The sequence below is a fragment of the Sus scrofa genome, chromosome 3 (assembly GCF_000003025.6).
Source record: "Sus scrofa isolate TJ Tabasco breed Duroc chromosome 3, Sscrofa11.1, whole genome shotgun sequence".
NCBI classification, from domain to species: Eukaryota; Metazoa; Chordata; class Mammalia; order Artiodactyla; family Suidae; genus Sus; species Sus scrofa.
Genome location: NC_010445.4, coordinates 41,037,062 through 41,050,013, shown reverse-complemented (window position 1 = coordinate 41,050,013; position 12,952 = coordinate 41,037,062). Strand labels below are relative to the sequence as shown.

Genomic DNA, 12,952 nt, shown 5'->3' with positions numbered 1-12,952 from the left:
GCCACTTGAGGGGTCCTTTTACTGGAGGTGAGCTCCCCCAGGACAGGCCTGGAACCCGCCTGCCCTCCCCCTGCCCCTACAAGTGGGGCTCCAGCCGTGAACAGGACCTGGTGGACAGGCTCCTGAAGCCTGGTCCCAGCAGAGCCTGCTTCCCACCTGGACTCAGCCCCCCAAATGCAGATGCCCCCCCCCCACCCAGTGGGCTCATGGGCCAGTGCCCTCTGCAGCTCTGCTGTGAACTTGACCTTGGGTCTGTCACTGCTGTCACATAGCAGCTTCAGACTCTAGAAGGGGGGGATGAGGAACCCCCTTTTGCTCTGCCTTAAGTTCCCCACAGGTCTAGTGGAAGCCCTTATAGCTTAGCTGCCACAACCAGGAAGAGCCAGGGAACCAGCCTTGGCTCTGGGCCCACGGAGAGGTTCTGGAAGTCCGTGGCACCTCCGGGCCCTATAGCAGGGAGACCAGGTGAGCGGAGGCTGGTCGTCTTTGCGGGCCAGGAGCCTGGAGTCCCCTTTCTCCACAGGTCCCTGTGTTCCTGCAGCTCAGCCAGCATCTTGCGGTGTGTCCTGGGGCCACGGGTGTGGCTCCCCTGGACCCCACGCGCCTTCCTGGGTGTCACCACTTGATGTTGAGGCTGGAGCCAGCCTTCTCCACCGCGTGGTAGCTTGTGTGCAGCAGCTGGCTGGCCCGCTCTGAGCCCTCGCCCTGCAGCCAGCGCCTGTACAGCTCCTGGACCCCGGGTGCGTCCTCCGGCGCCTGTGTCCTGACCATGGCATACAGCCTCTCCACCTGCTGGAGCAGCTCCTTGCCAGGTGTGTCGGGGGCCTTGAGCTGGCCTCCGCCATTCAGGCAGCCTGCAGCAAAGGAGGCCGGGCCAGAGTGCCGTCACGGCGAGGGTGCTGGCACCTCGGGTCCCGGGGGGGCCCCCGCCACCTGCACCTACCAGCAGGGCAGGCCATGACCTCCACGTAATGGTACGGGCACCGCCCTCGCTTGAGCTTCTGCACCAGGTTCTGGATGTTGCGGAAGCCGTAGGCTGCAGCAAAGTGCAGCAGGACCTGGCCCTCCCGCTCCAAAGTCACCTCCTGGAGGTCCTTGTTCCTGAGGGGATGCAAAGCGGGCTGTCCTTGTGGTGTGCCCAGGCTCCCTCCTGGGTGGGGCATGGTGCCTGGGGACGGGAGAAAGCTCCCTTCCGCGAGCTGGGCAGCGGGGGGCTGCCGCCCCAGCCTCAGTTTGCTGGTCTGTAGAATGGGAGCTTCTTCCCAAGGTCAGACCCAAAGACCTGCCCCCCCCCGCCAACCCCGGAAAGGGGCCTCGAGGAGGGACAGAGCCTGTGCCAGGAGCACCGTCCTGCCGCCAGAGGCCTCTTGGTTGCTGTGCTGTGGGCAGCGGACCCCGACTCCTATGATGAGGAGACCAGTGACGGGGGAGCACTGGCCCCTTCATGTGAGGCAGGGGTGGGGTGGGGGCATCTCCTGCCTGGTGCCCCCTGTGCTGCTGCGCCCTGAGCCCCTGCCCTCCACTGACCTCAGGGGTCTGTAGGTGACTTCAGTGACGTGGATTCCAAAGAGCTCCCGGGCCGCATAGCGGAACACGTGCTCCAGGTAGCCCCCCGAGCCTCCGCCCCGATGGCTGGTGGGCTCCTGGTCGGACACAGTGCTGCACCTGCAGAGGGGCACGGCCTCAGGCGGTGGCAAGGCTGCCGTCTGCTGCGGCTTCTGGGCTACCTGTCTCACTTCGAGAGCATTTGCTTTTTAAGGGGAAGGGGAGTCGCAGATCCCAGGGACTTTGTGGGGGTGTCAGGAGTAGGCTTGTGGGAGAAAGGCCTGTCTCTTCGATCACGTCACCTGTTCTGGGGAGCTCAGGTCTGTAAGCAGTTGGGGTCACAACTCTGGGGACCATCGGTCCCTTGTCCACAGCCCGTCTTGTGAACTCAGCTGTCTCTGGGCACCGAGACAGACCACGGGGCAGATGCAGGACCCGCCAGAAGGAAGCCGTGGCACAGGAGAGGGAGGACAGTGGCCCCCCTGAACAGCGTCCCTTGTGCGGCCCCGAGGTGGGGGCACCCTGACACTGGACAAGCATCCTGCCCTCCGCTGCCGTGGGTGACGACGTACAGACTGTCCAGGGCAGCAGGCTCCAGCGCGGACAGCGAGACCCCTTCTTCTTCCAGCAGCTTGAGGACCTCTCCTGCGACGAGAGCACAGCACGGATGCCCATCGGCTGAGCCTCGGGCAAAGCAGAGTCCCCCCAAGAGCACCCACGGCGACCTGAGGGGCCAGACGTCAACCCCGTCTGGAGGCGCCTGCATCTCTGCAGGCTTCCACCCCGACCCTGGACGCACCCGGAGACGCAGCACCCGGCGTCCCTGGAGGGCCACCTCCCCCGCTGCCTGGCTCCCAGGTGGGTGTTCATTTCTCCGTCTTTTAAGCATCTGGGAGCCTCTGTGAGGCTGCTCCACTTACAGGCGGGGTGACCAATGTGATTTCGAGGTAGTGTGCTGGGTTTTGAACCGGGGACCTGGTGCCAGGGGCTCAGGGTCCGTCACCTGTTGTGATGACACAATCCACGTCGCGTGTCTGGTGCTCCTGGCTGAAGAAGTCGGGTCTGGAGGCTTCCAGCTTCTTGTCGTGACAGGGCATCACCGCCACGTGGTAGATCTTATCGGGGGTCAGATGCTGTGTGGGGAACATGGCAGCGAAGGGGCCGTCGGGCTGAGGCCGGGTTGACAGCAAGGTTCTGCTGGGGGCTCCGGGACCGCGGCCGTCTTGGCCCACTTTAGACCCAGCTACCACGTTCCCGTTACCTGCTGCTGCGCAAAGAAGTCCTTGACCAGGGCGCCCATGACCTGCTGTGGGGACCGGGCGGTGCTGATGTGTGGGAGGAGGGCGCGCCCGTGGGTCTTCTCGGCGTAGCAGATCCAGCCTGAGGCCCACACGGAGGGAGCGAGTGGGGCAGTGACGTGACCCTCCGGAGGGGACCAGCTTCAAAGAGTCAGGGCCCCCCAGACAATGTGCCCACTGCTGTCACTGGCACCCGCCTCAAGCGTCCCTGTGATCCCCCCCTGGGAAGTGCGGCGACGCCGGGGGACTCTCTGGCAGTTCCCCCGCCCCCAGCACCGGCGCCCCCGTCCGGCTGCCGACCTCAGTCTGCAGCGACCACACACCTGGGCAGGCGGACGTGAGCACAGGCAGGGCCTGCTGGGAGCCGGCCTGTCCTCGGAATCGCCGCACGAACTCTCGCTGGCTCTCAAGGAGGCTGAAGTTCCTCGAGAAGGCGGTGTCGAACACGTAGTGTGCCCCTGGAAGGCGGGCGGCCACCTCATCCCCAGGAAGGGCAGCCAGAGTGCCAGGCACTGCCAGCTGCCCCAGGAGGAGACACACACTCCACGGCTTCCATCCTCTGAGCTTGGTGGCTGCCTGAGACCAGGCAGCCCCCTGCCTAGCGCCAGTCACAGCCTCCCTCGCCGGGGCTCACCCCAAGTCTTCCCAGCCACCCCCCAGCATGCAGCGGCCACCAAAGCTGGTCTGAGCCAGAACCCAGCTCAGGCCTAGGCGGTGCTCCTTGGTGGTGGGGATGTGAAGTCAATACAGAGAGTGGCTGGGAGTTCCCGTCGTGGCGCAGTGGTTAATGAATCCGACTGGGAACCATGAGGTTGCGGGTTCGATCCCTGGCCTCGCTCAGTGGGTTAAGGATCCGGCGTTGCCCTGACCTGTGGTGTAGGTCGCAGACGCGGCTCGGATCCCGCGTTGCTATGGCTCTGGTATAGGCCGGTGGCTGCGGCTCCGATTGGACCCCTAGCCTGGGACTCTCCGTATGCCGTGGGAGCGGCCCTAGAAAAGGCAAAAAGACAAAAAAAAAAAAAAAAATGCAGAGAGTGGCTGGATTCCAGACGCGGGAAGCGCAGCAGCAGAATCCAGACGGCCTTCTCCTAGAAGGCCCGAGCCCCCGCCCACGCCCAACCTGGACCGCCTACCTATTCTTTTAAAGAACGCAGTGAGCTTCCTGGCAGTGTCTGTGGGGTTCAGCTGGAACCTCACAGCCAGTGACGCTTGGGACTGGGGTGAGACTGAGATGACAACCAGCCTCTGCTGACCAGGCGCTGCTGTCTGTGAAGCAAGGGACACGATGCTCGCTGCGTGTTCCGCACAGGCTCCCGGTGGGCCCGAGCTGGTGTGCCCAGGCCCTGACTGCGTCATGCATGCGGGATTCAGGGTTCAGGGCGAGCAGCTCGGTGTCGAGACACTGACAATGGTGACTCACGGAGGTTCCCACGGATGAGACCGGAATGTGCCAGGAGCCACCAGGTGACACAGGACAAGCAGCACCAAGATGAGCTGCCCTGACAACACGAGTGGGGCCGCTGGGCCGACGTGGGGTTAGAGCGGCATCCTCAAGACCACCCACGGCTCACCTTATTGGCGTCTAGAACCTTCCGCAGCTCCTCGTGGCTCTGCTGAGTGATGAGCACGGTCTCTGCCGAGGTGACACAGCCGCTGCACGCCAGGCAGTCATCCAGTGAGATCTTGGCCTTCTCCAGCTTCCTCGTCCCTCCGTCCTGGAAGCACGAGAAGCCGGGACCCCGAGGCCCCTCGGCGTGAGGACACGGAGCTCTCAGGGTGATGGGACCCACAGGAAACCCTTATCCTCTGGCTCACAGCACTGACAACCAACGTGCTAGGTGGCTGGCTTTACACGCCAGGAGTTATCGGAAAATATTTCTCACGGAAACACCGCTACACACTCTAGGTTTTCCCCGTGGCACCAAAGTCGAACCGGTACGGACGTGGCTGGCCCAGCCGATCGGATCAAAGAGGTGTGCTGCCCGTGAGGGGTGGGAGACAGGTGTTAAATCTGCAGAGGCAGCTGACACATCACAGAAGTCCTGATGGCTGTTGGTCCCCCAGCTGCACTCATGGGGCTGTGGGGACAAGGAAATGCCACCGGCCAGGCCCTCGAAGATGGAAGAGCAAAGCAAGAGTGCAGATGAAGGAAGAAAGGACAGAAGGACAGGAACGGGGCAGAGGGAGGCGACGGCGGGCGCCTGCGCCCCAGGCCCCAGCGCTGGCAGAGGAGAAGCAGCAGAGACAAGTGGGCCAGTCCGACTCCACAGACAGGCGCTCCCGCCGTGGCGCAGCGGAAACGAATCCAACTAGCATCCACGAGGACTCAGGTTCGATCCCTGGCCTCTGTCACTGGGTTAAGGATCCGGCGTTGCCGTGAGCTGGGGTGTGGGTCGCAGATGAGGCTGGGATTGGCGTTGCTGTGGCTCTGGTGGAGACCAGCAGCTGTAGCTCCAATTACACCCCTAGCCTGGGAAACTCCATATGCCTCGGGTGTGGCCATAAAAAGACAAAAGATTGCCAGGCAGTCCCCAGCCTCTTCGGAGATGCAGCTGATCCCAGCGGGGCCCCTTCATCCCCTCTGCCCACACAGAAGTGGTCTGGCCAGGTACGCTTCAGGACCCAGAAGGTGACCAGGGCGCTGAAGAGACCAGAACTCCCTTCCGGCCCAGCTCACTAGGCCTCACTTGGCCCCAAAGCTACCGTTTTCCAAGTCCAGGCAGCCTGAAGGCCAGGCTGTGATGCTCTGCTGACCAGGAGGCTGTTGTGCTTTCAGCTTCTCTCCCCTTTAAGCCCAGCAGCTCTGGGCTGCCCCTGGCTTGCTGCTGGGTCGCTCTCCTAGACCCGACGCGATGCGCCTGGATCTGGGAACGCGGGATCCCGCTGCCTGGCCCCACTGTGAGCCATCCTGTGTCCCCTCCCCTGCGTGGGGGCAGGGTGTCCCTGGGCCTGTGCGCCTGGCGCCTGCCATCCATAGACATTCTCGAGGGTCCAGATGGCACACAATCGGGGTACATGTCGGCACTGCTGACGTCTGAAAACCTTTAAAGGTGTGAGAGAACAGGTGGTCTGGACCCAGAGACCTCACACAGAGCTCGGAGAGAGAGAACGGGACACGGGGACATCTCTGCCAAAAGAGCTTCCTCTGCAGAACCAATCAAACTCTGTGTTCAGCCTCTGTGGCCCCCTCACCGCCCCAGGCTTCCCTCCCTGCTCTCCCAGACTCCCCAGCTGTCAGTGAATCCGATCAGTGAGAAAGAACTGTCCAGGTATGGGAGGCCCATGGTCCCTGTGCTTGTTGCTGGACAGAGCAGTGAGATGTGTGTCAGGTCAGCCGAGCTGGAACCTACCGCACTGACTTGGAAGTAATTCCCATCATCTTCGATGTAGATCTTGGCCCCGCTGCTTCCCAGCTTCTTATCCACCTTCACGGGCTTGATGCAGTCCTGTACCAGTAAGAGACCCCAAAGACCGGCCTGAGTGCACGGAGGCATGGGAAGAGGGCCGACCCGATGGCCACACCGCTGCCTGGGATGAAGGGTCTGCCCCAATTCCCGTCTTCCTGCTGCAGCCGCCGAATTAGCGCTATGGCTGCTTACCCTACTCCCACTGGTCCAGTCACCCTGCCTGCCGGGGTTCCTCGGCAGGTCACAGTAGATGGAGGAAGTGCGACGGGGGCCTGCATGCTAACCTGTGTGCAGACACCAACCCTGACCCTGACCCTTCCTCAGCAAAAACTCGATGCGTGGCACCGCCCAGAGGGCCACTGGCTGCTGAGAGCCAGCCAAGGGTGGGCAGGAATGCTCTGCTTGGACATCACCTGCCCGCCCAGTTCCCGGAAAAAGGCTCCCTTCTCTCCCCAACTCCTTGAGTTCTGTCTCTCTCATCACCGGGAGAACCTCACTGGCCTCACCTTCCAAAAGAGGGCCAGCCCCAGAGCGCCTTAGCAGGCCTGTCCGAGCTCCCCCCTGCCGCTGGTTGGAACCAGCCGCACCCGCTCCTCCTCCGGGGACTCATCGGCCCTCTGGAGGCCTGGTCCTGCGCGGCTGGTGGCATCGATAAGCGCGGACACCCTATGAGGGCGGCCGGCTATCAAGCGCAGCTGCCTTGTGCCTTTGGCGGCAAGCTCTAGCTTCCTCCCCGAAGGTGACACCGACGACCACCACCGCGGTGACTCCAGTGGGCCACCACCTCCGCCCTTGCAGTGTTCACACGCAAGAAACCGGCCAGAGAAGGTCAGCAGGGTCTTCCGGGCCCTGAGCTGGGTGGCACCGGCTGCTGTGCCCGCCCGGGAAAAGGACGCGATCGCCCCTGGGCTGTGCGGCCCCGCGACCCCGATGCCGAGCTCCCCGCTGCCCGGCCCGCCCACCTGAGACGGCGCGATGAAATCGTCCAGGTCCGTCAGCTGCACGGCCCCGCTGAAGGGCGACGCCATGGCGCCACACTGCCGTCGGGTCACCGCGCGCAGGCGTCGCCAAACGCTGCAAAAACGGCGAGGCGGTTCCGCCACGCTACCGGAAAGCGCCCGCCAGGCGCAAGCGCGAATGGCCTAGTGGCTGGGCGCCCGGTAGGCGCGCGCCCCCTGCTGGGGGGTCTGGGCATCTCACTCCGCGCCGGCGGAGGTGCTGCGCGGAAAAGGGGGGCCTCCGTCGCGGTTCCAGACTCACCTGCCAGGCAGGTGTGCAGCCCGCCCGCCCCCTCCTTCTCCGCCCTAGGATTTTGCAGAGGCAGCAGACTTGCTTTATTTGGTTCCGGACGCAGCCCAAGAACGTAGAAGAGCGCCTGCCACGCAGGAGTGCGCGACTTCGGTAGAGGAAAATGAGAATGACGCGGATGGGCCGTCTTTCTTTCCTTTTTTTTTTTTTTTTGTCTTTTGTTGTTGTTGCTATTTCTTGGGCCGCTCCCGCGGCATATGGAGGTTCCCAGGCTAGGGGTTGAATCGGAGCTGTAGCCACCGGCCTACGCCAGAGCCACAGCAACGCGGGATCCGAGCCGCGTCTGCAACCTAACCACAGCTCACGGCAACGCCAGATCCTTAACCCACTGAGCAAGGGCAGGGACCGAACCCACAACCTCATGGTTCCTAGTCGGATTCGTTAATCACTGCGCCACGACGGGAACTCCCCGTCTTTCTTTCCGATGCTGCAGCTGAGTGCAGAGCCTTGGGGTTCTAGGAGGGAGCTCGCGGTTATTTTGGAGACCAGCTTGAGAAAACTTCATTTCCCTGTGAGTTTTATGACACAGGTTCTGACACAGGACCTCTGCTGGCTAGACTCGGTATGTACTTTTTTTTTTTTTTTTGGTCTTTTTCTAGGGTGGCACCCGCGGCATATGGAGGTTCCCAGGCTAGGGGTCTAATCAGAGCTGTAACTGCTGGCCTATGCCGTGGCCACAGCAGCTTGGGATCTGAGCCGCGTCTGCGACCTACACCACAGGCGGCGGCAACACCAGATCCTTAACCCACCGAGCAAGGCTGGGAATCAAACCTGCAATCTCATGGTTCCTAGTCCGATTTGTTAACCACTGATCCACGATAGGAACTCCAACATTTAATGACCATTTTTTATGGGAGCTTTCCAGAAAACTCCAGTGGTCGATTCTGGCACAGCCCCAGGCCCTACGTGTACCCCGGCGTGACGCTGTCCTGGCAGGCTCAACCCCAGAATATTCGCTGAGCATAATGTCACGTTTGGGGAGGGGGGGGTCCCTCCCGGCCTGTGCTCTTCTTGGGGTTATTGTCCTGAGGTAGGCTTCACCTGGCAACTCCCAACCTGCCTGTGGGTTAACTGGGGTCCAGAGGCCTGAGGCACTGCCTCCTGGAGCACCTCCCAGGACAGGAAACTTCTTCTCGGTAGTGAGAGGAGCTTGCCCCAGGAGCTTCCAGGCCCCCGCATCCCCGACCCTAGCAGTGTCTGATGAAGGTCTGGGACATGATGCCTGAAACCTCAACAGTCTTGCTCGTAAACAGACAAAGTGCAAAATAAACTCAGCTTTGTTGAAACGCCCCGGAGGAAGTTTACAAGAAATGTGTGAGAAGAGTAAGTGCTGTTAGGGTCAGTTAGGCCGGGGTGACGGGTAGGGTTTATAGCAGAGGGACCTCTGGCTGAGGCTGGGGGACAAAGGCTGGTTCTTCTCATGCTGGAGGGAGGTTTGCTGTTTAGATGTGCAGGGCAGTTTCCATCTTTGCCCAGAGTCCGTGGAGCAAAGGTGGGGGCGAGTCGAAGATGGAAACAGGTCGAAGGCCCGTCCGCTGATGTGCTTAAAGGAACATGGCCCCACCCGGGCCACGGACGGCCACGCGGCTGCAGGAGGATGAAGCACTAACCCGCTGCAACCTAGACGGATCTCGACGCTGGGCTCAGGGAGGGAGCCAGACACAGCACCGTTCGTGTCACTCTGCTCTTGTGAAAAGTGGGAAACAGGCAAATCCGTGGGAAAGGAGAGTAGATCAGAGGCAACCGGGGCCTCGGGAAGAGGGTTTCAGTCTGGGGTGATGAAAACATTTTAGAGGAGTTCCCATTGTGGTGCAGCGTAAACGCAGCCGACGAGGAACCATGAGGTTGCAGCTTCAATCTCTGGCCTCGCTCAGTGGGTTGAGGATCCAGCGTTGCCGTGAGCTGTGGGGTAGGTCGCAGATGCAGCGTGAATTCCGCGTGGCTGCGGCATAGACTGTGGCTGCAGCTCCTTTTTGACCCCTAGCCTGGGAACCTCCATATGCCACGGGTGCGGCCGTCAAAAGACCAAAAAAAAGGAACCCACCGTGAATGTAACTCCTGCCACTGAGTCATATGCTTAAACATAGTTACAGTGGCAAACTTGGTTATGTGTATTATAACAAAATAATGCAGCACGTTATCACATTGCAAACTCAATAATGTGATATGTTAAAAACTCTTGAGTTGTGGACTTTCACTGGGCAAATTGTGTGGTGTGTGAATTTACTTGTTTTTGGCTCCACCCACAGCAAGTGGAAGTTGCTGGGCCGCTTCCTGGGAGTGAAGCTGCACGGCATTTCGGCCTGTGCTGCAGCTGGGGCGGCAACGCTGGATCCTCAACCTGCTGCACCACGAGGAAACTTCCGGTATGTGAATTTATGTCTCAGTAAAACTATTGGGGGAAAAAAAAAAAAAAACGAAGGGGACTGGAGCCTGCCACTCAGACTAGCCGCCCCAAGGCGACCCTCAGAGACTCAGGCGGTAAGTACACCCTGGTCTGCCCAGTTGCAGGCTGTCGTTCCACTGCCCTTGTGGGAGTGCCGGGGTAACTGCCAGAGCCAGTTTCTGGTTTAAAACCATCTCAGCAGGGGAAGTTCCCGTTGCGGCTCAGCCAGTATCCATGAGGACTCGGGGTCCACTGGCCTGGCTCAGTGGGTTAAGGATCCGGCTTTGCCGTGAGCTGTGCCGTAGGTTGCCGACGCAGCTTGGATTTGGATCTGGCGTTGCCGTGTCTGTGGCCTAGGCGGGCAGCTGCAGCTCTCATTCAGCTTGGGAACCTCCATGTGCCTCAGATGCGGCCTTAAAAAGACAAAAAGACGTCTGAGCAGGAGGTTTCTGACACACACACACACACACACTCCGCCCCAGCTGAGGGCAGGCCTTCTTCTGCCTGCTGTGGGTGGAGCCAGGAGCGGGGACTTCTCAGCCCCTTGAGGGTCTTTTAATGACTCACAGCCACGTCCCTAGAGACCTGGGCTCTTGTGCCAACCTCACACCTCACCGCCGCCACCTGCTCTCACGTTTTGCAGGTGGTTTCATCATTGTCCTTACCGGCCCATGCGCAGTGCAGAGTCTACACACACAGGGGACCGAGAGGGCCGGGGGAGGCCACGGCGCGGGGCCGAGGCCCGGAGGCCAGGCCGGTCAGCCCATGCAGCTGCCCTGACGCTGGGGCCGGTGGGCCCCCCTTTCTCTGAACTGGAGCAGGCACCCTCCCAGCCTCTGCTCTGGACGTGCCCACAGTGGACCATGCCCATTGCCCTCCGATGGGAGTAGGGGGGCTTTCTCCTGAGGTGTGACAAGCTGCTGGCCCTCCGGCAGCTTGGCCTGAGTGCCACCCTGTCAGGAGTCGGACCCCCTGTTGTCGTGCGGCTGCTGGAGCAGAACCGCGGCCGGAGGCTTAAAGCAGCAGAAGCGATTCTCATGTGGTTCTGGGGGCTGGAAGGCTGCAATTGCGGTGTGAGCACCCCCTCGCCCCCTCCAAGGGCTTCCTGCCTCCTCCAGCCTCTGGGGGCGCCAGGCGTCCCTGGGCTGGGCCAAGTCCCTGCGGGCTCCACGGTCCCGCGGCTCCTGTGTGTCTTCTTCCCTCTCTCATCCCATAAGGATGCAGCCTTGGATTTAGGGCTGCCCTGATCCAGAACGCTCTTCTCGGGAGAGCTGTAGCTTCATGACACCTGCAAAGACTCTTTTTCCAAGTGAGGTGCCTCCCTCTCAAAAAACATCTGAGGCTTCACCACGGAGTCTCCCGCAGGACAAGTCCGATTTTTTGTGAGACTCTCGGGGGTCCCAGGACAGCTGAACAATGGGGTGCGTCTCACCAGGCGGTAGCCCCCCTCCCCCAGGGCCTGGCCGGCCCTCAGGGGAACCAGTGGGATGGAGGGGCCGCCCGAGCCGAGGACCGCCAGTCCAGGGCTGGGCCAGCAGCTGTGTGTCCGAGGCAGACAGCCTGTGTGCGGAGGGAATGAAGTGACCCCGGGTGGGGACGAGTAGCAGGTATTTTGCCGTTTCCAAAATAAATTGAAGGTTTTCTTAAATACGCTCTCAGGACATTTACTGCGTCATCTTTGGGGTGAACTTTGTCGTGGATGAAGGCTCCTCAAGAGATGGGGCAGAAGCGGGGCTGCTCGTGGCTGGATGTAGGAGCAGGTGTGTCCAGGGTGCAGCTCACGCGGTCAGGGTCCCCTTGGTCCACAGGACCCACCTAGTCACCCCCGTCGGCATGGGGTCGGGGGGCCCCTGCTGCTGCCCCAGCTCTGGTCTCTGGTATTAAGTTTGGGGTCCCAGGAGCCGCCGGATGGGAGGAGTGGGGACCCTGCTGGGTCGCAAGCCCCACTGTCATGTGGACCTGGGGACATGAGTCCCAGGGGCCGAGTGGGTCACACCTTCTGAGACCACCCCGTGCCTTTTATAAACTGGGGACCACACTTGGTGGTGTGAGTGGCCGACTAGGGGTCTTCTTCCGAGCTGAGGGTCTTCACCCTCGGGGGCTCTGGGAAGATCAGCCCAGGTGTCTGCTGGTCCTGGGGGCCCTTTGAAAGCGAGGGGCACCCCTGGGCTGAGCGGAGCTGTATCTTTTGGAGGGAATTCCCACGGGCAATGGGCACGTCATTAGCGGCATCACTGACACCAGGCGCCATCCCGCTGGGGCACCACAGCTTGTCAACAGGTGTGAACCCAGCCCCAGCCCTGGGAGGCCCCGCGCACGACGCAATTAGCGGCTAATGAGGGGCCCGTGTGACCTGCTCGGAGCCAGGGCCTGGCCCGAGAGGAGGGGGCTGGGGGAGCACACGCAGCCCTGCGGGGCCCCCAGCTGCTCCTGCCCCGTGGGGTTGCCGGGAGAGCTGAGCACACGAGGACCTCGCCGTGCGCTGGCGATGCTCCAGGCCTCGGGAGGACAGGTGGGCTGCGCACATCCACAGGCAGGGAGGGCTGGCCCGGCTCCGGCCCCAGGAGCTGAGAGGAGGCGCCCCTCCACCGGCTGACCAGGTGCCGGGCACAGCCCCACCCTCGGCCACGGGGCCACTGGGCTTTGGGCCTGGGGAGCACGGCCAGACCCCTGGCCTGCGCTCAGAAGACAAGTGCCGGTTGCTGAGCTGGCCTGCGTGGCGCGACTCCCCGGGACCTTTATGAAACCATCACCTTGGCCTGTCCCGACGGCAGGTTTGCATCTGGCCTGTGCGCTGGCAACTCAGGCCTCCGTGTTAGAGCATCAAGGCTGGTTGCCCGTAGCCCTGACGTGCCCCTGCACCCACGCGTCATCGGCCCCATCGAGAGGGCCCTCGGAGCCTGTGAGGAAGGGTGTGCCTGGCGGGAGGGCAGTGGGGCCACTGGGCGGGGTGAGTGTGCAACCCGCCCACACACCCCGTGGTGCTCCGCAGCCTTTGGTCTGCCAGT

At 62.0% G+C, this 12,952-nt stretch overlaps 1 protein-coding gene across 1 annotated transcript; it reads right to left on the bottom strand.

Moving 5' to 3' along the window:
* On the bottom strand, nt 1-7,342 carry NARFL (nuclear prelamin A recognition factor like). Its single transcript, XM_013995763.2, has 11 exons — nt 7,213-7,342; nt 6,194-6,289; nt 4,415-4,558; nt 3,977-4,109; nt 3,167-3,301; nt 2,807-2,925; nt 2,549-2,678; nt 2,118-2,190; nt 1,528-1,665; nt 944-1,101; nt 1-854 (listed from the first exon to the last, which is right to left on the bottom strand). Exons 1-11 carry the CDS (start codon nt 7,276-7,278, stop codon nt 616-618), a joined length of 1,431 nt encoding a protein of 476 aa, XP_013851217.1. The 5' UTR covers nt 7,279-7,342; the 3' UTR covers nt 1-615.